Source organism: Aptenodytes forsteri, unplaced genomic scaffold, assembly GCF_000699145.1.
Source record: "Aptenodytes forsteri isolate BGI_AS27 unplaced genomic scaffold, ASM69914v1 Scaffold270, whole genome shotgun sequence".
Classification (NCBI taxonomy): domain Eukaryota; kingdom Metazoa; phylum Chordata; class Aves; order Sphenisciformes; family Spheniscidae; genus Aptenodytes; species Aptenodytes forsteri.
Window position 1 is genome coordinate 3282148 of NW_008794631.1, and position 21012 is coordinate 3303159.

The 21012-nt window shown below is 35.2% G+C and overlaps 1 protein-coding gene across 7 annotated transcripts in view; it reads left to right on the plus strand.

Moving 5' to 3' along the window:
• The window catches only part of LRRFIP2 (LRR binding FLII interacting protein 2), a 50621-nt gene extending 30087 nt beyond the window's left edge, over positions 1-20534 (plus strand). The window contains exons 15-26 of one of the 7 annotated variants that reach the window (XM_009273487.2): positions 414-527; positions 973-1044; positions 5813-5983; positions 6659-6751; positions 8842-8934; positions 13270-13371; positions 13604-13736; positions 15093-15142; positions 16590-16710; positions 17751-17830; positions 19000-19104; positions 19837-20534. In XM_009273487.2, coding sequence (XP_009271762.1) covers positions 414-527; positions 973-1044; positions 5813-5983; positions 6659-6751; positions 8842-8934; positions 13270-13371; positions 13604-13736; positions 15093-15142; positions 16590-16710; positions 17751-17830; positions 19000-19104; positions 19837-19947 — 1245 coding nt within the window. In that variant the 3' untranslated portion in view covers positions 19948-20534. Of the gene's footprint in view, positions 1-410; positions 528-972; positions 1045-5812; positions 5984-6658; positions 6752-8841; positions 8935-13269; positions 13372-13603; positions 13737-15092; positions 15143-16589; positions 16711-17750; positions 17831-18999; positions 19105-19836 lie in introns of all 7 variants that reach the window. The other 6 variants (XM_019470543.1, XM_019470545.1, XM_019470544.1 and 3 more) reach the window with 6 other exon arrangements.
• Positions 20535-21012: the final 478 nt, after the last annotated feature.

Genomic DNA, 21012 nt, shown 5'->3' on the forward strand with positions numbered 1-21012 from the left:
TCTGGGCAACCTGTTCCAGTGTCTCACCACCCTCAGCGTAAAAAAATTTCTTCCTTATGTCGAATCTAAATCTACCCTCTTTCAGTCTAAAACTGTTGCCCCTTGTCCTGTCACTACAGGCCTTGGTAAAAAGTCTCTCTCTGCCTTTCTTATAAGTCTCCTTTATATATTGAAAGGCCCCAATAAGGTTTCCCTGGAGCCTTCTCTTCTCCAGGCTGAACAACCCCAAATGCAAAGCCCTGTGTTGTGCTGGAAAATATTCAAAGGAAAATATTGCCTATAAGCTAATATTAAGAAATGGTAAAAACAAGAGAGGAAAGTGTTCTATGACTGTGAAGCAATTAATAAAGAGTAATGTCAAGTATACCAGAAATGACAGTATGATTCCTGATACAATGTTTTTCCCTTTTAAGCCATCATCTCGCAATTCAGTAAGTGCAACTCCTCTGAGTGGCAACTCATCTAGGAGAGGAAGTGGAGACACGAGCAGTTTGGTGGATCCTGATGCCTCCCTCAGTGAATTACGGGTAAACTGCATTTTCGGAGAATTTGGAGATAGTTTAAAATTATATTTGTGGTTAGCAGGAATTTTTCTTTGCTACAAAACTTCTGGTTTCTTAATAGTAAGAAGAAGTTACGAGGATGTAATTTTTATCACAGAAGATTTCTGTATTTATCTTGGTAACTGTATTTGTGTTTATAAATACTTATGGTGATAACAGTTTAGCTTATATTAAAATAAGACTTTGTTTATGTCAAATTTGAAATGATTCTGTCCTATTTGAGATGGCTTGGATTCAGGGCTATAAACAAAATCTTAATTTCCATCAAGTTGTGAATTAATTATGATTTCTGTGAATTATTGCAGGCGCTGGCATTTGACAGAAATGCATGTAAACCTCATAATGCTTTTTTGACTATAAATTATTTCCCCATACTTCTTATGCAATGGTTCATTCCTATGTCCTGCAGGATATCTATGATCTTAAGGACCAGATACACGATGTAGAAGGGAGATACATGCAGGGACTTAAAGAACTAAAGGTATCAGGGCTCTTCCCAAGCATGCATTCTGTATGGGTATTTTTGGGTAATGGAGATACCACTGGTTCCACTAACTATATAAGGCTTTACTAACAAGTTTTTAAATTTCTTTAAAGCATGTATCTAACTTTTAATGCATAGAGAGCATCAGCTTAAATTTGTCATGCGAGTAAATTAAGATGATTTAAATGTACATGAGATCGTATATGTTCATTATTTGATTTATGTTAAAATAGTATTAAACTTTCATATTTTTAGCAGGTCTTTTCTGGTAAGATAATGAGAGGTTCAACTTATATTTTTCAGAGCTTTATTAGCAAATAAATAGATATTCAAAATAATTACTGTGTATTGAATGGGGAAGAAAGAAATGGGATATAGTTATGATAAGGAACTTAAGAAATTGAGAATTAGTCTTCCAAGTTTCAGCAAATATTTCATCTTATAAAGCAAAACCAAAGTAAGAATTTTGAAAGACATGCTGAAACTAATCTGGGCAGGCACATTGCTTGCAGGAGAAGATTAATTTTGTTTTAATCCTTCACCATTATGAAATGGTTTTTTTTATGCTTATGGTTTACATTCCCATTATCTTTATCTAAATTATACGTTGGTATTTTCAGTATTAGGTTAATAAGATTTGTCTATATTTTGACTTGTTTAAATTAGTATGTATGCTTTTCTTTTGTAAGTTTTCACACCATTAACAATTGCAGTTAATTTAAAGTATGATTATTTCCCCTCTTCTGTTGAAGGGAAACTGAATACAGCAAATGATGTGGCTTACAAATCTTTTTCAGGATATTTTTTCTGTTCTCTTTCCTGTTACCTAATTGTGAATGATTCCATGTGAAAGTAGAGATCCTTCCATATTTGTTTTATATCCATATAGAGACTGAATTTAATGAATGCTGCTTGTACTAGAGCATGTAACAGTGATGTATTTAACAGCTTCCTTGAATTTCCTTGATTAAACAACATATTAGATGGTATAGTAAAGAGAAAATATGTAATTTGAGCTGTTCAATGTAGCAAAAATTATTTCTTCTTTAGAGGATAAGTAACTTTGAATCTGATAGCCATATGCTCAGTTGAAGTATGTCTTGCTTTAATCATATTGCCATATGAATATTAAAAGGCCATCAAGAGCAGTAGATTACAAGATTATTAGTCATAGCTATGATTGTATTAAATATGAATAAAATGTGAGATTGCTTCATATTTTCAGAATGCATCTAACTCACGCTTTTGCATGTTTGCTAGCATCTCATGACTACTGTTCTGAATCATTACTAATGTGCTATTATTTATTGTAATCCATTACAGTTACCAAAAAGCACAGGTGTGCAATAGTAAGACCTTGATCTATGCTTGGCCTACAAAATTGAATTGCATTTTATGCTATTGTTAATACTGAATAATATGTTCCTAAGTTAATTTGCCTTCCATAGAGATTCTTTCAGGAACCCTTCTTTTTAATTAGGAAGGTATTGCCTTTTTGTTAACTTCTGCTTTAGCAGTTTTGTCTTGTGTATGTTAGAAGAATCATAGAATCATTAAGGTTGAAAAGACCTCTAAGATAGAGTCCAACCGTCAACGCTACCATGCCTGCTAAACCATGTCCCTAAGCGCCTCATCTACGCGTCTTTTAAATACCTCCAGGGATGGGGACTCAACCACTTCCCTGGGCAGCCTGGTCCAATGTTTAACCACTCTTTCAGTAAAGAAATTTTTCCTCATGTCCAAAGAGTTACTAGAGTAACTAGTTTACTATCCAAGAGTTACTACGATACCTGCTTTTACACTTTTTAAGTGTTTTTTCAGTGGTTGAGTAACAGTGATTTGTTACTACCTTCATATCTCTGTGGTTGCCCATCCCTCATGCTGCTAAGTGTGGTTTATTCTGCAGATTTGTAGCCAGGTAAAAACTCTAATGTGGATAGTTCTGATTTAGTTAGGTCTTCAAATCTTTTCATGTCTCAGTTTGAGTTGATTCTTTCTATATTCCCTTTCTCAGTTTTGTTGATTCGTTCTATATTCCCTTGGATCAACTAGAAAGGAATCCTTTTTCTTTCCTCAAAATTTTTCTTTTATGCAGTTAACAGAGCACTCTTTTGATGTCTGCTGGGTTTAATCATCCTGTTCTAGCCAAGCAGGCTAATTTGTATAGCCCTTTGGCTTTACTGATAGAATTGTGGGTGGCATTTCTTCATAGCTTTAGGTTATGAGCAGAGCCTTATTATCCATTTTCATTCCAGCCTATTCCTACTGCTTCATCCTTAGGCATCCCACTGCCTCATTCAAGCGTTTCAGAAATCCTTCCAAATCCATATTATTTCTCACCAAACTGGAAGATTACTGAAACTACATGGAATTCTTGAACCATAGGGAATGTGTGTAATAATACTTGACTCGAAAAGAAGGAACAGTTCCAAAGAAGCCTTAGTAATGTTCCACTATTTTTAACTGGTTGGAGACTCTTAGGCATGGCTTGGTTTCTTTCTGGGAAACAATTCTCACTTTTCTGTTTCAAAATCAGTTTATTCCTCTTCCATAACTGCAGATTTTTTTCCCCCCGTTAACTTGTTGATTAATGACGCTTTAATCTAATCTTCTAAACCTAGTCTCCTCTTTAAGGCTCGAGTCCTGGAGCACATGGCATACAATAAGAGGCTGAAACAACTGGATTTGGCAAGTCTTGGGGGGGTGGGCGGCAGTATCATTGCTGTTTTCAGCTGCCTAATAGGAGGGTGTAGAGAAGACAGGGCAGACTCCTTTCAGAGGTGCACAGTGACAGGGCAAGATGCAACAGTCAAAAGTTGCACTGTAAGGGCAGAAATTCCAATTAGACCTCAAGAAAAAGACTTTTCTCAAGGAAGGCCGTCAAACACTGGCACAGGTCGTCCAGCCAGGTTCTGCAGTCTACATCCCTGGAGATACTTAAAATGAACTGCGGATGAGCTGTGAGCAGCCTGATCTTAGTTGGCCCTGTTTATTTAGGAGATTGGACCAGATGTCATCCAGAGATCTGCCAACCTAAATTACTAGGTGACCCCACTCACCACACTCACAGAAACAATCAAATTAGAATTTTTTCTAGTCGTACTTTTCGTTAAACTTTGTATCTCCCCATAAAAGGACTATAGCATTCATTTTAATTCTAGTATTTTCTTTTTTTTCTCTAAATTGAATTATTCTTTGAAAGTCTTTGGAAGTTTTACTGTCTCTGACGCTTTGTTTTACCAATCTTTACAAGATTTGTCATGTTTACACCGTCACAAAAAATGTTTTCTCTAGTTTTAATCTAAAACTTAAGAATTACTTGAATGCACTTATGTGTTCTTTATTTTTTCATTTTCTTATATCTTATCATGAATCTTCTTTTGCTGTTTGCTATTTACTGCTTCCCAGATGATAATGGTACCTTTCTTATCTACTTACATTGTCTTGTCTCTTCTGATCTGTAGTCTATCAGGATATGCCTTAAGTTATTTTTTCTCATGTTTCTAAAATACTGTTTTTCTCCAGCACAAAATTCCAGAATTTAGTGAATGGAACAGAGTTCTAAATACATGGGACTATGATAAAATTATAAAAGATAAAATATGTATTTTAAGGACGGCTTTCTCAAAATGGGGATTTATAACATGGAATAGGGTTTGGGGGTTGGGTTTCTTAAGTTTTCTTAGGAAACTTAGATTGTTACCACCCTCTCCTCTAACATCTTAGTCCTTAGTCCTACTGTTCTGTTTTCTAGAAAACCCAAGCCTTGTGCCGTTCCTGTGCTAGTATTTCTACTGTCATGATACAAATAATTTAACATGGAGGTTATGCTACCTATGCCTTCAAAGAACAGATTACATTAAATACTAGGGGATTTGTAGTAGGGCACAGATCTACTTTGGAAAGGGAATGGCTTAATAGTTCTTTTTCAATTCTAAAATTAGGACTCTCTGAAACTCTATTTTTGTATTTTTAAAAGCATGCGTATTGAAATCATTGCATGTTTAAAAGTGTCTGGAGTGATAGTTGTTCTAATATTTGGGTATATGACATTTGTTACAGTACTGAGAAAAAAATTATAGGATAAAATCATTTTGGTAAACGTGAGGGAATTCCGTAAGAGGGTATATAGCAAGGCATATGTGCACCTTCAGGTAGAGAATCAGGCATGTGAATCTTTACATGCTTTTTTTTTTTAAATATTAGTAAGAAATAGAAAGACAAAATGTCTGCTTAAACAGAATCATTATTACTTAAAAAGTGTGACTACCTTAAGACTTTGAATCTGAGGTACAGAATGCTACTTAAATAATGAGCATTAGGTTAAAGCTACTCTTAGCGATATTTCTGTGACCTTTTTCAGTCATGTAATTGTCTGAGTTCTGACAGGTTTGTTGCCTCATTCTGAAGTGTATTCTTGTGCATGCATTGTAAATACAATAAAGCTGTGATATTACTACTTTATCCCTATGAGTTAAGTTGTGAAGGTAGCAGAGTAGAAAATGCAAGTGGAATATTATCTTGTAATTTTCATACTTTTGTAATGATAACTTTTTATTGCTGTGTATGACTTAACCTGAATAATGGAAATTGAACTGTGACTTGGTATTTCTAAAGAGAAGACATGAATAATAACTCAGAAACAAAAATGGTTGCGTACTTTTACTGTATAACAGATAGCACTCTTCAGCATTATGGTGGTATTTTAACATTATAACAATGCATCAAAAAGTTAGACTAATGTAAGCCTTTCTACTATCTATAGGATTCACTAGCTGAAGTTGAAGAGAAGTACAAGAAAGCTATGGTTTCCAATGCTCAACTAGACAATGAGAAAAACAACTTGGTTTACCAAGTGGATACTCTAAAGGATGTCATTGAGGAGAAAGAAGAACAGATAGCAGAGTTCTATAGGGAGAATGAAGAGAAGTCAAAGGTACTGATTTTTAAGACTTTTTCTGATTATAAAGATAAACATTAGAAGCCTGGACTACCTTAAGCATTTGAAAACTTTTGGATCAGTAGAAAAGTCTGTCTATCTCAGTGGCCAAAGATGTTTTGCGTATTGTGTTTTGGTTTTTAAATTAAAAAAACCACACACCCCCTGAAACAAACCAACCACCCCCAAAAAAACCCCCAAACAAACCCCAAAACATCCCAACCCCCCCACCCCAATTAAATGCAAATTAATTGCATTTAATTAATGTAATACACTAATGATAAAATATGCATTTTAATCAATAGGACATGTTCAGTCCTACTTTCTTGGAAAGGGAAGATCTGTGTGGCAGCTTTTTCCAGCAATATTTAGATAAATTCAGTATCTGAGCTTTTCTCATTAATATTGTGCTTAAACCTTTATGGCATCTTTTCTCTCCACTCTAGATTTTATTTAATAAAATCTTCTGTATAGTAAGTATCTGGAGAACTTACCTAAAACACTGATTCTGTAGTTTTTAGCCACTTGGTAGGTAGAATTTCTCAAATTGTTGTAGTAATTTCTTAGGTAATGTTATGTTAAGTGCTATTACTAACTTTTTAAAACTTCATAGTGAAAATAAGTGTCAAACCCAAAATAAATAAGAATAAATCATGAATTTATTTAATATAGGAATTTAAAAGACAGAAACACACGTGCAGTGTTCTACAGCATAAGCTGGATGAACTTAAAGAGGGCCTTCGACAGAGAGATGAATTGATAGAGGTATGTTCATATGAGATAGTGTATGATAGAACTTGTGCAAATAAATATGGTGTAAAATTTGAATGGGAACAGCTATCATACACAAAATAAGCTTAAATATTATCTCGCATTTTTAAGAAAGAATTTATCTTGTGTTAGTGGGTAGAAGCTAAGCTATCAATCTCTCAATTTATGAAGTTGAAGATGTCTGTGCAAGGTATTCAAATGTGTAAAATCCTTAATTCCTGTGAAAATTGTGGTTCTTTCATGAATGTTCCTTGTATCTTTCCTTCCTTGTGAGGGCTGAACTAATGTTTGTGTGGCCCAAATCACTTTGCATAGCCAGAAGTTCTAATGCATGGATAATACCAAATATCATTCTTTGCCTTTCCCAAAAGTTTCCTTTTCAGTTATTTCAGGTTTTTTGTGAGCATCAGCCACTGAAGTTTGCAGTAGTGAATGTTTGTTTTCTTATCAGTCAAGCATAAATATAGTGACACTGGTCAGCATGTTATTGGGTCATAACCATGTTGCTGGGTATGTGGTGTGTTATCTTCTTTTCCCTTCTTCCCCCTCTTCTTTTCCCCTCTCCCCCCTTTGATTTGTTTCTAGAAGAAATGTGCCTTAAAATCCCAGAGCTATTATCAGTCTTAATTTTAAAATGGTCCACAAAGATATATATTGTCAACAATAAGCAGGTGTCCATTTCCTATTTATTTTGGTTCTAGCGCTGTAAATTGTAGTTCAATTAGTACGTCATTTTCCTACCACCTTTTGGTTCTAGTGAAAATTGATGATTTTAAGTGTATGGGCCAAAGTTTCCACTATCTGATTTTCAAAAGCTATATAATATTGTGTTTCATTGATCGATTTCTTTCCCCATTAAGTTCTTGTGCTCTCCAGGCAGTAGTACAGTAACTCCAAAAGACTTCTGAAAAGTCCCAGATCTGTTATGGTTACTGAGAAAATAATATGCTTCATGAACTGGGGTTGATATGATTTACTAGCAGAAGAAAAGGAGTAAGACTAGCCTAAGATGCAGCATTTTGCAGATTAATGCTGACAAGCAAAAACTTCGCAAATTCTGGTTGTAGTTCTGTCACTTGCTCTGGATTCTCTTTGACTTCACTGTGAAGGAAAAAAGCACTTCATACTTTCTTCTTTAGTGGTTGCTGTTTGTTTGTTTTTTAAAGTATGTGAATCAAGAATATACAATAGATTTGTCTGGAGTGTTTGCTTTGATAGAATGTAGCATATGCGTGTTGAATATTCACCAAATGCATGCAGTCCCTTCAAAGATAAAGGCAGTTTGCCCCATATTTACCATTTATTTGAGTAACTTCTCCTCCAGCTGTTAATGCTAACAGATAATCTAGTGGAAGCCATTTAGCTTTTTGCAGAAAGATATTGTCTTCCATTCCCAGATGTAAAATCAATTTCACTCATTAGGAAGGCAAAAAATTATCTCTAGCCCTAAAAATTATGTCATCTTCATATATAATTATATGAGCATAGAAAGGAATTTTAGTTCTTGGTTTTAGAATTTTAGTTCTTGGTTTTAGAATTTTAGGGCAAAGAGCTAAATGCAGTGTCAGATAAAAAATAGGACCATACTTGAAATGTATTAATACAGTATCAGAAGGCAGTCAGCAGCCGTATTTCACTTCCTGGATGCTTGATTCAAACTTCCTTCTTTATACTTCCAAGAAGGTTTTCTTTTTTTGTAAAATATTAATAAAACCACTTGTTAATATAAGTGTTCACTTCCAAACAGGGCTTGAAGGTATCTGGAAATCACCGCAGGCTAATTATTTTCCTAAAGAAAGGACATTATGCCCAGTCTGCAATGGGAACTGTTACTAAAGAAAAGTAGCTCTAGTTGCACTAAATTCTCCCATCAACATTAAGTGATTGAATAAAATTAATTACTGTTCTCTTGTGTGAATTCATAAGGGAACTATTACGTTACGCTTAGTAGCACCCTTTTTCTTTAACTTCATGCTCATAAACTTTGGTTGACTTTTGCTATTTAATTTCCTTTATTTGAATTTTTTTTCTGTTTCCTTACTTCTCTTTCCTCTTTTATTCTTCCCTCATCCTATTTACTACAGGAGAATCAACGCATGCAGCAGAATATAGACTCCATAACCAAAGAGGTGTTTGATCTCCAGGAGACAATTAATTGGAAAGATAAAATAATAGGGGTATGAAACAAATATGGGGGGGGAAAGGTATTTTTTCATTTTAGAAGTAGATGGATGCCCCCCACCCCCCAAGGAATGCTGTGTACTCCAAAGAAATGAAGGCCACTCCCAATTTAAATATTTAAAATGTTTTGCAGTCTTTCTATTTAGAAAATGAGCTCCACTTCAGCTTTACTTGCATAATGATGAATAATACTAATTAAATCTATAACATAACAAATTGTTATGCATACAGTTTTACAATTTTTTACAAAATATTTTTTACCTGTAATCAGAGCTTGAAAAAGTCATCATTTCCTTATTCTTAATAAATGTAAAAACTGCCTGGGTCTGTATATTGATCCATAGTGACAATGAGCTCCACTTCAGCTTTACTTGCATAATGATGAATAATACTAATTAAATCTATAACATAACAAATTGTTATGCATACAGTTTTACAATTTTTTACAAAATATTTTTTACCTGTAATCAGAGCTTGAAAAAGTCATCATTTCCTTATTCTTAATAAATGTAAAAACTGCCTGGGTCTGTATATTGATCCATAGTGACACAGCAATAACTTAACTTTAGAGATCTGAAATTATTTTTAAAGCTTTTAATCTCCTTAGAGGCAAATACAATTTTCAAAACTTGGAACAGTTTAAACCTTGCTCGCCATTTGGCTTCTGCCTCTGTTGTCATCTTACCAATTTGCATAACAATTAGTGGATTTTAAAATGGTCTGCTTTCCACTACCTGGGATAAGAGAGACAAAATACCCCAAATAATGGAAAACCTAGGGAGCTGCAGGAGCTAAGGGTCAAAATGTAGAGAAGCCTCAGTGAATATTTGTAGATGGCGCTTGCATTTGGCATACCTAGTGCTAAAAAAATACGATCTTGAATTGACTTCCGCAGCCACACTTGCACATTCCTGTATTGCACTTCTGATCCTTCTAGGGCTGGTTAGCTTGGATGCAACACTGAACCAAGATGATTTTGTGATACCACAAACAAAATACCAGAGTTACCAACTATTGGAATTGAGAGTTGGAATCGAAACAGTGGTTGCATGGGACCTTTTGAGGAGCATCTGTAGGGCTCCTGCGTAAAATGAAGGTGGTACATGAAGAATTGAGTTGATATGCACTACGCAGCTAATGTAGGTCAGGCAGAGTCTGTCAGCTTTGCTTCTGGGCAGCACAGAAGTGGTAAAATTGTCTCAGTCAGCCTGGTCCTTGGTGATAACTACATGGCTCTGAACCTGCGGCTGTTCTGAGCCGCAAGTAGATTGCCTGGTGGTGAGAGGGAGTTAGCTGGATAGTCTTTAGAAAGGAATCATCTGCCTTTTAGTAACTCTAGGGTCATTTCTCTCTAACTAAATGAATTTTACACCAGATTTTGACATATGCATATTTCTTTGAAAATTGCTGTATTTGCTGGAGTTCAAGTAACTTTGAAAAGTTATCTTTTAACCAGTGAAGCCCAGTTAAAAAAAGCCCTGTTATACTGTCTTTATTCAGTCCATATTTATTTCATGTTTCAGTCTTTCAATCCATATTGCAAACCTCTCTTCCATCATAAAATATTTCAACATTTTTAAGTTTTCTTCTGAACATTCTTCTGAAAGGTTATCTTTAACCATATTTTTTCTATACTTACTCTTTACCTTTGTGTACTGGACTATCCCAATTTGTGCAGGTTTTTTTGTGCAAGCACTTTTTTCTCTTTCAAATATGTTGCTAGAGTTAGTACAGAGCATATCATCTATCTAATGTTCAAAAAAACTAGCTACCAGCCAGACTGACAAGAAAGATATTTTTTCCTTTAGCCAAAATTTTCCTGTCTGTTTCTGTGTTCTTGTAAACACCATAACTGGATCTTTTCTAGTTTTTTTTCATCTTGGAATTGAAAATTCCTAGTTCTTAAAATGTAAAAAGCTGTCTTTTCTTTCTTAATTCTGTTATCTAAAAACACTTACATATTTTTTTTTGCTCACAGTTTTTTAGTCTTTCTCCCCAATACTGAGTAGTTTTGCTAATTTTTACTGTTTTCCAGCTTCAGAAGTCCCTGAGAAGCCTAGTTCTTAAAATGTAAAAATGCTGCTGTCTTTTCTTTCTTAATTCTGTTATCTAAAAACACTTACATATTTTTCTTAGCTCACAGTTTTTTAGTCTTTCTCCCCAATACTGAGTAGTTTTGCTAATTTTTACTGTTTTCCAGCTTCAGAAGTCCCTGAGAAGCTTCACAAAGGAGTAGTTTGTAATTAGAATTGTAACTTAGTTTTACAATGTATGCAAGACTGATGCTGCCTCAGAGGAAGAAAGGGAGGCAAGCAGAACAGAGACAGCAATGAGTCTGTTTTACACCTGCCTTCTTATATTGTCCTGTTCCTACAAAGTGATTGGAATTTGCAGTTGTATTTGGTCTTAAATTAGGTCGATTTGAGGATACTGAATTATAACTTCCAGGTTATATTCCTGAACTACACAGCTATTTTACTGTTTGGCTTGCATTGCCAATTTGAAATTAGCAATGGCGTGTCTGAGTTCAGTATAGATTTTGTGAAGGTTTTTCAAATATTTAGAAAATAGGACCCCAGACAAATCTGCTTTCTGCCAAGTGATCAGATTTTAATCATACTGGTGTGTTAAAACAAGCCTGCAGAGCTTAGTTGTCCTGATTTTTATTCCCTCCCCTACTGCCCCATGATAGAAGAATTGCAGGAGTAGATTTAATACAAAATCCATGTCATGTATCATAACACCTGAGCATACAAGCACTAGCAGTTTTACTAAAGCTTTTCAATGTTGAATAAAACACTAGCAGTTTTACTAAAGCCTTTCAATGTTGAATAATGATTACTAATCTCTCCATAGGTAGAGATACATGGTTATATCAGTTTCACTTCCTTCCCCATCAAAATTTTCTGATTTCCAACACTTGCACTTGAGGGGTGACGATAGAAGGAATGTTTTGGGAAGGTCAGCAGCATCACAGGGTGCTGCCAAGCACACAGGGGATCTGTGTCTGCAGTGTGATTCTGGGCCTTTGTGTCCATTCTCTCAAGTGGGTGAGCCTACTTCCCTCTCTGTCTCTGCCGCTATTCTTCAAAAATGGAAAAGGTATATGTTATCTTCAAGTGGAACGCGAAGTGATGCAATGATTAAGGTTCTTCACACTGTTTATAATGTAGCTACAGAGATCTAGTATGTGTTAGGAAATAAAAGGACATTTTACGAATTCTTAAACAGTGATGTGACAGCTAATGCTTTCACACATTGAATTACCTACATTTCAAATGTTACATTTATATACTAATAAATCAAGTGCAACAGCACTTACATCTTTCTGTTGAAATTAAAAGTAATGCATTAAAACATTGCTCTAGTATACAGATTCTAGCTAATTATTAAATTTCAGCATACTGCAATTATGTGGAGCAATTACAATACAACAGTATACACCTTCATTTCTTTCTTCGTATCAGTCCATTCCTAAACATTCAAGCATGACGCAAGGTTTAGTTGGATAATTTTCTTGGCAAAATGTGTGTACACTTGTAGTTGCTGTATGGTCAGGATTATTTGTAATGCATGCAGTATTAAATTTGAATGGAATACTGTGATGCTGCCCAGTCAAGTGAAAATGTCTGACTAACTGCCAGGTAACACAGCTCCAGCATAGGTAGGCAAACCCATCTATGTCCATATTATGCTTTTAGCTGCAGTCCTTTCTTGTGCTAAAATAGTGCTGCTAGTGTTCCCTGCTTTTTTTTTTCCTCTAAAACGGACTGCTTTGGGTTTAGTAAAGGGTGGTTGTAATACTTAAGCAAGTAGTAAATAAACTAGTATTTGTAAGTGGATGACAGGCTTATATCCTTATATATCCAAGGTCTTTTATGAGGTAAGATTTCTACTTCTGTACCTTATAAAAGGTAGAGAAATTAGTTCAATGAATGTAATGTTTTAGGATCTTTGCCAATTGAGTTCCAGCAAATTTTATTTCTGGCCACAGAGTGCCTGTATTAAGAAAAATCACTTACTCTTTTGGTATTCAATTCAGTTTATCAAAGTCTACCAAAAATAGAATCCACTAAATAAAAATCTATTACAGAATCTACTAAGACTTGCCTGGGAAAAAATTAAGTCATGACAAACATGCAGTAATGAGGCTAGATATGTGACTTGTAAAAGGTAGTTATCAGAGATGTATGTTTATATATATTAAATACCCCTTTTAATTTCTTTACTTTTATTGAGCTCTTTGTATTTACTTATAGAAAATCTCTCTGCTATCTGTCATATGCTTTTTCTCTGTGCCGTTCTTTTTCTTGCTATCTGCCTGAACCCAGGCCCTAGAAAGACAGAAAGATTACTTTGACTGCATTAAGAATGAGCGAGATGAGCTCAGAGAGGAGTTGGCTGACCTGAAGGAAACAATGAAGAGAGGAGAGGTATGTTGGTAGAGGTTACTTTACAGTAACAGAAATCCAGGAATGGGGCATGAAAAAGAGGAAGAATGGTTACTATCCTTGTGCAGTCTCAAAACCTGACCTTAGGGTAGGATAAACAGCGCATTTCATTGCAACTATTTCAATCAACTTGAAAAGCTTTTTAAAAACTCTTCTGTCCAATTACGTTTTAGCACTTCTCTTGTATAAGTAGTTTTTTCTTTTGTATTTTTAGAAACATGGATTAGTTATAATTCCAGATGGCACACCAAATGGTGATGTAAACCATGAATCAGTGGTTGGTGCAATAACAGTTGTATCACAGGAAGCTGCTCAAGTCTTGGAATCCGCAGGAGAAGGACCACTAGGTAAAAATATCCTAACGTACTTTATAGAGTGTTTGAAGTCTTTGTTTCCCTCCTGTTCACAGTAGGTTGTGATTTACAGCCACAGAAAGATACCTGTGATGCTTCTGGAATACATGCTTACACAACTTTAAAGATTGTGACTTTTTTTTTTATGCTGAGTAAAAAGATGTATCTTGAGTAAAAAAAAAAAAACAAACACAAATGTATGTGCTTGGGTGTTTGTAACTGATTAGATCTCTTGATCTAGTTTCTGTTTTATTACTGTCAGAAAATATCTTGCCTAAAAGTGTAGTCTTTTGGATTAGTATGTTTTCTGTTGTGTTTTATGAAAAAATGTTCTTTAAAAGTATGTACAGTCAATGAAAGAACTTCTCTTATAGGAAACAATACATTTTATATTCTTTCTCCTTCCTTGAAATACTTCTGCCTTTCTTAGTGTAAAGCAAGTGCAGTCTTTCATCACACTCACTAGAAAAAAAAAATAAAGTTTTTAAAACATTCAAAAAATGACACAGACAACAAAGATACAGGTTTTGGGGGCCTTTATTTTAACTTGCTTTTATTCTTAGGTTGAGCAAATTATTGTATGCATAGTCAATCCACTGTAAAACTGTTAGTTAACATGCAAAGAAACGTCTCTATGCACTTGCATTATATTTGTACCTAACATAATAGTTATATATTTTTATTTTGACAGATATTAGACTTGATACGTGTTTCTGCTGTGGCTCCATCATAGTGAAATACGGATGTCTTTATGCTTTGTTACTGTCAAAGTTACAATTTCCAAGGGAGCTGCTCTAATCTTAGCATGGTGTTGCTTGACAGACTGTTTTGTAGCCATTACTCATCTTCTGACTGATTAGAGATACTGCAACATTCATGTGGGTCCTTTCCCAAGTACTTTTTTTGTGGTTTGAGAACACTGTCTACAAACTTTCTAAACATATGGGGAAGCTTAGTGCCTTCCCTGAAGAGATAGCAATCTTTAAGAGAGAGAAAAGAGTACACAATCAGGAGAAAATTTTGTTGGAAATGGCTGTTCTATATATTGGGACAAAACTGTGGTTTATTTAAAAAAAAAAAAAATCCTCAGGTATTAATTTACTTCGAAGAATTACTAAACTCAGGTCTTGCTTTTAAAATTGCTATAAACAGTGTAATGAAGTATTTTTCCCTTATTTCTGCTATTAACTTAAGGCTGCTATGTTGCTATTAGTGAGATATCAAAGTGTTATGCTCCTAGTGCTATTAGCTTTAAGTCTGAAGAGCATTTTATTTGAAAAAGAAAAAAGTTATGAAAAATGTTCTTAGTTACAGATTTTTCTGGCTTTTAATCGGGTTCTTTGGTTTTAGATGTCCGGCTACGAAAACTGGCTGGAGAAAAGGAGGAATTATTGTCCCAGGTAAAATAAGCTATTCTTTTCAGAAATAGACCTTTGTGTATCTTTTTGCAGACTATTAATATAGTAGCAATAAATAAATATTAAGCACCAAAGGTGCTTAATGAAATACTTAAGCACTAAAGCAAAATAAAGTACTCAACTTCTTACCTGGCTGGCTACCAGGAATTATCAGCTCCTCTCACTAGTGTCCTTATCCATCTGACTTCGATCTTGGTTGGTAAAGAACCCTCATTTCACTAACTGGTTAGCTGAAATCTAACTTGCTGCTGACTCTACTATTAGTGCACGTACTTAAAGTTGTTGGTTCTTTTATTTTGTCTTACGTGGAAATACTAAAGTCAGTAAAGTGACACTTTCATAACATCAGTGGCACTTTCTTCCAAAAAGTGGTACTATTTCTTTGATCATTTCAGTTACTCAAATAGAAAATTAATATTATCAAAGTAGTTGTATTTTAATACAGTTCAGTATTGAGAGGACTCAAGAAAACATAGCCATTGAACAATTAAGAATACCATAGTCTTTGTGCTTCTAGTTGAACACATTGCAAATTTAAAGTGGTGGTGTTAACATTTATTTTTGCTGGGAATGTACCTTAATTTTAGTATAGGTACTTGGTTTAGAATGCCAATAAACTCTAGCATTGAATCAAGTCTATTAAATATAAGTATATAAAGATGTATATGCATATTTATCACCATATAATTGTAAAAATCACTGTTAAAGTATTTGATTCATATCATGCCTGGGAGTTTTGCAAGTGTAACTCCCATACCACTAATCTGTAGGGCAATATTTTGATAAGAGAGTCAAAAAAGTAGCTCCCACTTCTTTCATAAACTCGAGACAAGGAGGACATAGCTGAGGAATCTATGTTCCCTGACTACTGGAAAAATCCCGAGACAGCTGCTGTAGCATAAAATGGAACTGTTTAAGACTAATGTGCGCTACAGACTTGCCTAGCACCATTGCTTCCAGGTGGAGTAAAAGAGAGGGCCCCAAAAAAGCAGTGCATTATTCGCCTGTAAAATCACCAGGATATTGTTCATTACCTTCATACGTGTTTAGAGTGTAAAAGGTATACTGTAGAAGAAATGCCTAGACAGAGTTTAATGCCACCTCCTCTTCTGGAAAGGCAGCTCCGTTAGAGTTACTGGGTGCCCCTGCATTGCACAGATCCCTGCAGCACTGACCAAACTGGTGGGTTTGGATTGTGCATTGACATGCAAAGGGCACTCGCCCAGCAATGGGGATGGGGGACTGCAGCCACAGGCCTCAGGGACTGGCTTCCCTGCTTCCCCTGCATGGCTCTGCTACTCCTGCTTACAGTACCATCTCAGCCAGTGGCATCTCAGGACTGCTTTGCCTTTTTCCCATTGAACGTTTAGATATACAACTACTGAACTTCCGGGAGTCTCTTTTTCACAAAAGAACGCTTCTTTTTCAGGTTAGAAAACTGAAGATGCAGTTGGAAGAAGAACGACAGAAATATTCTAAAAGTGATGGCATGAATCCAGATATCATAGGCTTAGAGAACGGTTCTGACTTACAGCTAATCGAAATGCAGAGTAGGTATATGGTTACTGTTCAAAGGTATTCTTACTGGGGAGAGGAAACACTCTTCCAACTCCTTTTCCTATATTGTTGTGCAGTAGTAGTATTGTGAATGAATATATCGTTGAGCAGCTAGTTTTTTGTTGGTATATCTCCTTGTAGGAAACTTCTTGCTGCAGAATACCTTAAAAATCTGCCTCTTCTAGTGTTGAATAACAACATTCTGGGAAGTTATTTTTTAGTTTATTACCTTGCCTGGAATCAGTGCCACTACTTGAACAATTTCAATTTTTAGATGATGGAATTTCAGCTGAGATATTTGGTTAATGTATTCTACCTGACTTTTATTTTCTTGAATCTTTGATACAGAAACTTAACCAAAAGACCATTGTTCTCTGAAGCAAAACATGAAAAGTTATTAAAGTTTAACACAATATTCAGTGTTGCTTCATAGAAGCACTATGCTACTTTCCATTTCAAGCAAGCTATTTCTTCAGCTGAAAACTTTACTTGTTTGACAGATTGATATTTAATATGCTTGTGGCAATGAACGTGAACAGAGCACTGGCAATGTCAGGGCCAAAATATAACACCAAAATAATTTGCAAAGCTCCTTGGAGATGGTCGGGCAGGTTCAAGTCTTGTGCTCCTTATCATTCAAGTGTTATTACAGATGTCTATGCTAAATGCTGCTGGTATTATGTCTATTGTGATTTGACCCATTTTGCAGTGTGTTGGCTATTGTGTTGATTCTCTTTTTTTGAGATATGAATTTGCTTATCTAAATATGTGTGTTTTAAAAGGGGTGTATCTCATTTATACATCTGAGATTTAATGCACACTCTTACAGAGACAGTAGTTGTGTTCTCTAAATAACAGGAAAACTATTTCCTTTTCATACTCTCAAAAAAGATTTCTGAAAGAACATTTACCGCTTTATAATCCTGTATACGGGCTTCTCAATCAAATGGTCTTTTTAATGAATTTTAATTAAAAGGGGAATTGCCAGTTTAGAGTTGCTTTGAATAATATATTCACATCAATTTTTGTCTAGGAGATGCCAACAGACAAATTAGTGAATACAAATTTAAGCTTTCAAAAGCTGAACAAGATATAACTACCTTGGAACAAAATGTAAGTGTGTCTCTTTTCATATTTATTGTTATCATTATACTTGCTCTGCACACTTTTCCAATACTTTTTTCAACAAAACCTCTGCAAATGTATTTCATAATTTGATTTAATGTTTGTTCTTTAGCTTGCACAGAATGGCACTACATTTATATTTTTTCATATTTCCTGCAATTCAATACCTGTGCATAGTCTAACAAAAGAGAAAATGTGGAGTTAATTTACTAAGATGTGAATGTATGGCAGAATATAAAGAGGAACTGAAGCTACTAGTTCAAGAAAATCAGTTTACGTAGCTTAATTACTTGTAAGAAAGTTGTATAGACTGTGGAAGGTACATAATTTACTCTCTGAAATTCAAGAGTTTGTTTTTCTGGATATACATCTATATCTCACACTGATTTACTCACACTTTGTGATTGTAAGTCAGTAACATGATATTATAGTTCAGCATCTCTGTAGATTGCCTAAAAATCAGAGGATTATAATCTGAATCAGAGATGCATAGTTGGTCTCTCTTGCACAGCAACAGGCTACTAGCCTGTCCTATGGATTTGGGGGTAGCAGGGAGCTATGAATATAACAATCCAGCAAGTGGGCTTTGAGACCTGCAGATTGCAACCAGGATTTGTCTCAAGCCCCCTCTTTACTGCTGAACTCTGTGCTTGAGCTCAAGACCTCTTGCATCATGTCCTGGTAACAGTTACAGTCTCCTTTCTACTTTGCACCTTTTCGTATGGTCTCTGCTTTTCAACTTTCCAGCTTTTGTTTTTAATCCCATGTGTTCCCCAATTCTTTTTTTCCTTTTTCCAACTTTTCGCTCTCTGCTTAGTTCTTTAACCTGCTGTATCTTCTCAGCTGTGTCCTATGCTATGCTCCATTCTCTACCACTTCCTGTGACCCTCGCCAGGGAGGGACAGGCAGTAAAGGGTATTCCAAGTTTCTGCCCACAATTTATTTTACTGTTTTATTAGTTCTTTTAAACACTCTCTTTGCAATTATGGCTGCTGCTAACACAGTTAAACCTCCTCTTTCCAGAGGGAGATACTATGGATAATTCACAGGATGCCTTGTGTTACAGTGGTTTTTCAGAAAGGAAGCACAGCTGGTGGCAGGTGAGCTCAGGGTGGAACACCTGAGTAATCGTTCCTTTTTCTTGTTTGGGTTTGCAGATTGGACGACTTGAGGGGCAGGTTGCAAGGTATAAAAATGCAGCGGAAAATGCAGAAAAAGTAGAAGATGAACTCAAAGCTGAAAAGAGAAAGCTTCAGCGAGAGGTAATTGACTGGCCTTCCTTTTCAGCTGTATGCTCCTTTCAGTCTTGAACTGCTCTGTCTTTTGCCTCCAAGCTCTTTGGTTACAGCTTTTAAGTGTTTTTTTGAGGAGGCCTTCGAGTCTATCAGTATTGCATTCAGAAGATAACTGTAGCACATAAAAGTAATACTAATTACAAATCAGTGCAGTACTTCCTTGAAAGGAAGGATTTAAAGTTGTATTTTCTTCTAAATGTGATAACTTGTACTGTTTTAAACTAATCCCTCCATAAAAATTACTGGGGAGTTGAATGCTCCCTATGTCAAGTGCCAGCCTGGGAAGCTTCCAGCATGCACCTCACAGGGAGCTGGGAAGAAGCCGTATTTAACTGAGCTGTTGATCATGCTTGCTTAAGAGCTGCTGCATGACTAGCATGATGCCTGCTACCCACAAGAATATATATCCATCAACAAGTAACATACCTTTAAATAGTGTGTAACAGAAGTTGCAGGCACCTAGTTCTTTTGGAATGAGTACATGTTTCATGACTCAATTGCTTCCCAATTATTTTTTTAACAGTTGAACTCTGGTTCATCTAACTGCAATAATGAAGGTGTCGTGTCTTAACTTATGTGGGACTCTTACAAAGCATATAATACTTGTATTCCTGATTTAATTTCCGCTGTCAAAGCTGGAGAACAGCAGAAAGTCCAAGTAAGCTTAAAGTGATCATAACTTTTGCTTTCATTTTACAGTTAAGAACAGCACTGGATAAGATAGAAGAGATGGAGATGACCAATAGCCACTTAATGAAAAGGCTGGAGAAGATGAAGGCAAATAGGACTGCGCTTTTATCTCAACAGTGAAGTGGAAATTGAAAATATGATGCACTGCTCCTTGAATAACTAGCCCCTAGCTTGTTTTTAAATACAGACTTTCATTGGCACAAACTATTTGAACACTGAGCTGTTCATTGGTGTTTTAGTTTCATAATTAAATGGCATACTTCTTTTTGTAACTTATGAGAGAATGAAACATAGTTTGAATTCCCATGTGAATGACAGCAATTTTTCTGTTAGCATTTGATTCTAGAGTCAGAGCTGGAGCACAATGCTGTATGTTCGACTTAGCGATAGAAAATGTTTTTACAACTGTGGAATCAAGTTTACTCACGATCTCTTTTGGCTGCTTTAATGATGCTTGATGCTCGGAGACAACTGCATGAATTCAAGAAGACACTGTATTACTGTATTATAAACTAACATATATTTGCTCAAGACATCACACAGCACAAGTGCCTTGTATCTGGTGCAATTTAGACTTCATTGTTGAAATAACCTTTGAAATCAGATAACATTTTATTTTAAGATACATTTGGAGTATTCACTAAACTTTATACATTTTGAAAATACATTTTTGTAAAATATTTAAATTTATAAAAAAAAAATAGGGACTGTATATAAAAATTTTACATTTTGAAAATACATTTTTGTAAAATATTTAAATTTATAAGAAAAAAATAGGGACTGTATATAAAAATTTGCTTTTTTGCATGGGCACATCTGAGTTCTAGGTAATTTTGTTAAATACTAGCCCCTGATACTCTTAATACTAAGAGTGCAGATTTAAAAACTTCTGTTGTACACCATCAATTTATGTCATCTGCTGCTTAAGTGTGAATTGAAATTTTAGGGTGGGAGGAAGGGGTGGGAAATGTGGCTAAGGAGTTTATTAAATGGACACTTTACTGACCAAAACCAGATGTTTTGTGTCTTCTTTTAAATACTGAGATACCAACATGAAAGAGCAAAATCCTTCCAAAATAGTAAATTCTGATCTCCATATTCTTGACAAGTATCTTTTTGGCTTTGAAATACTGAGTTTGAATTTTTTTCTGATTTCTTATCCTGGTCTGCTACTTTGACAGTACT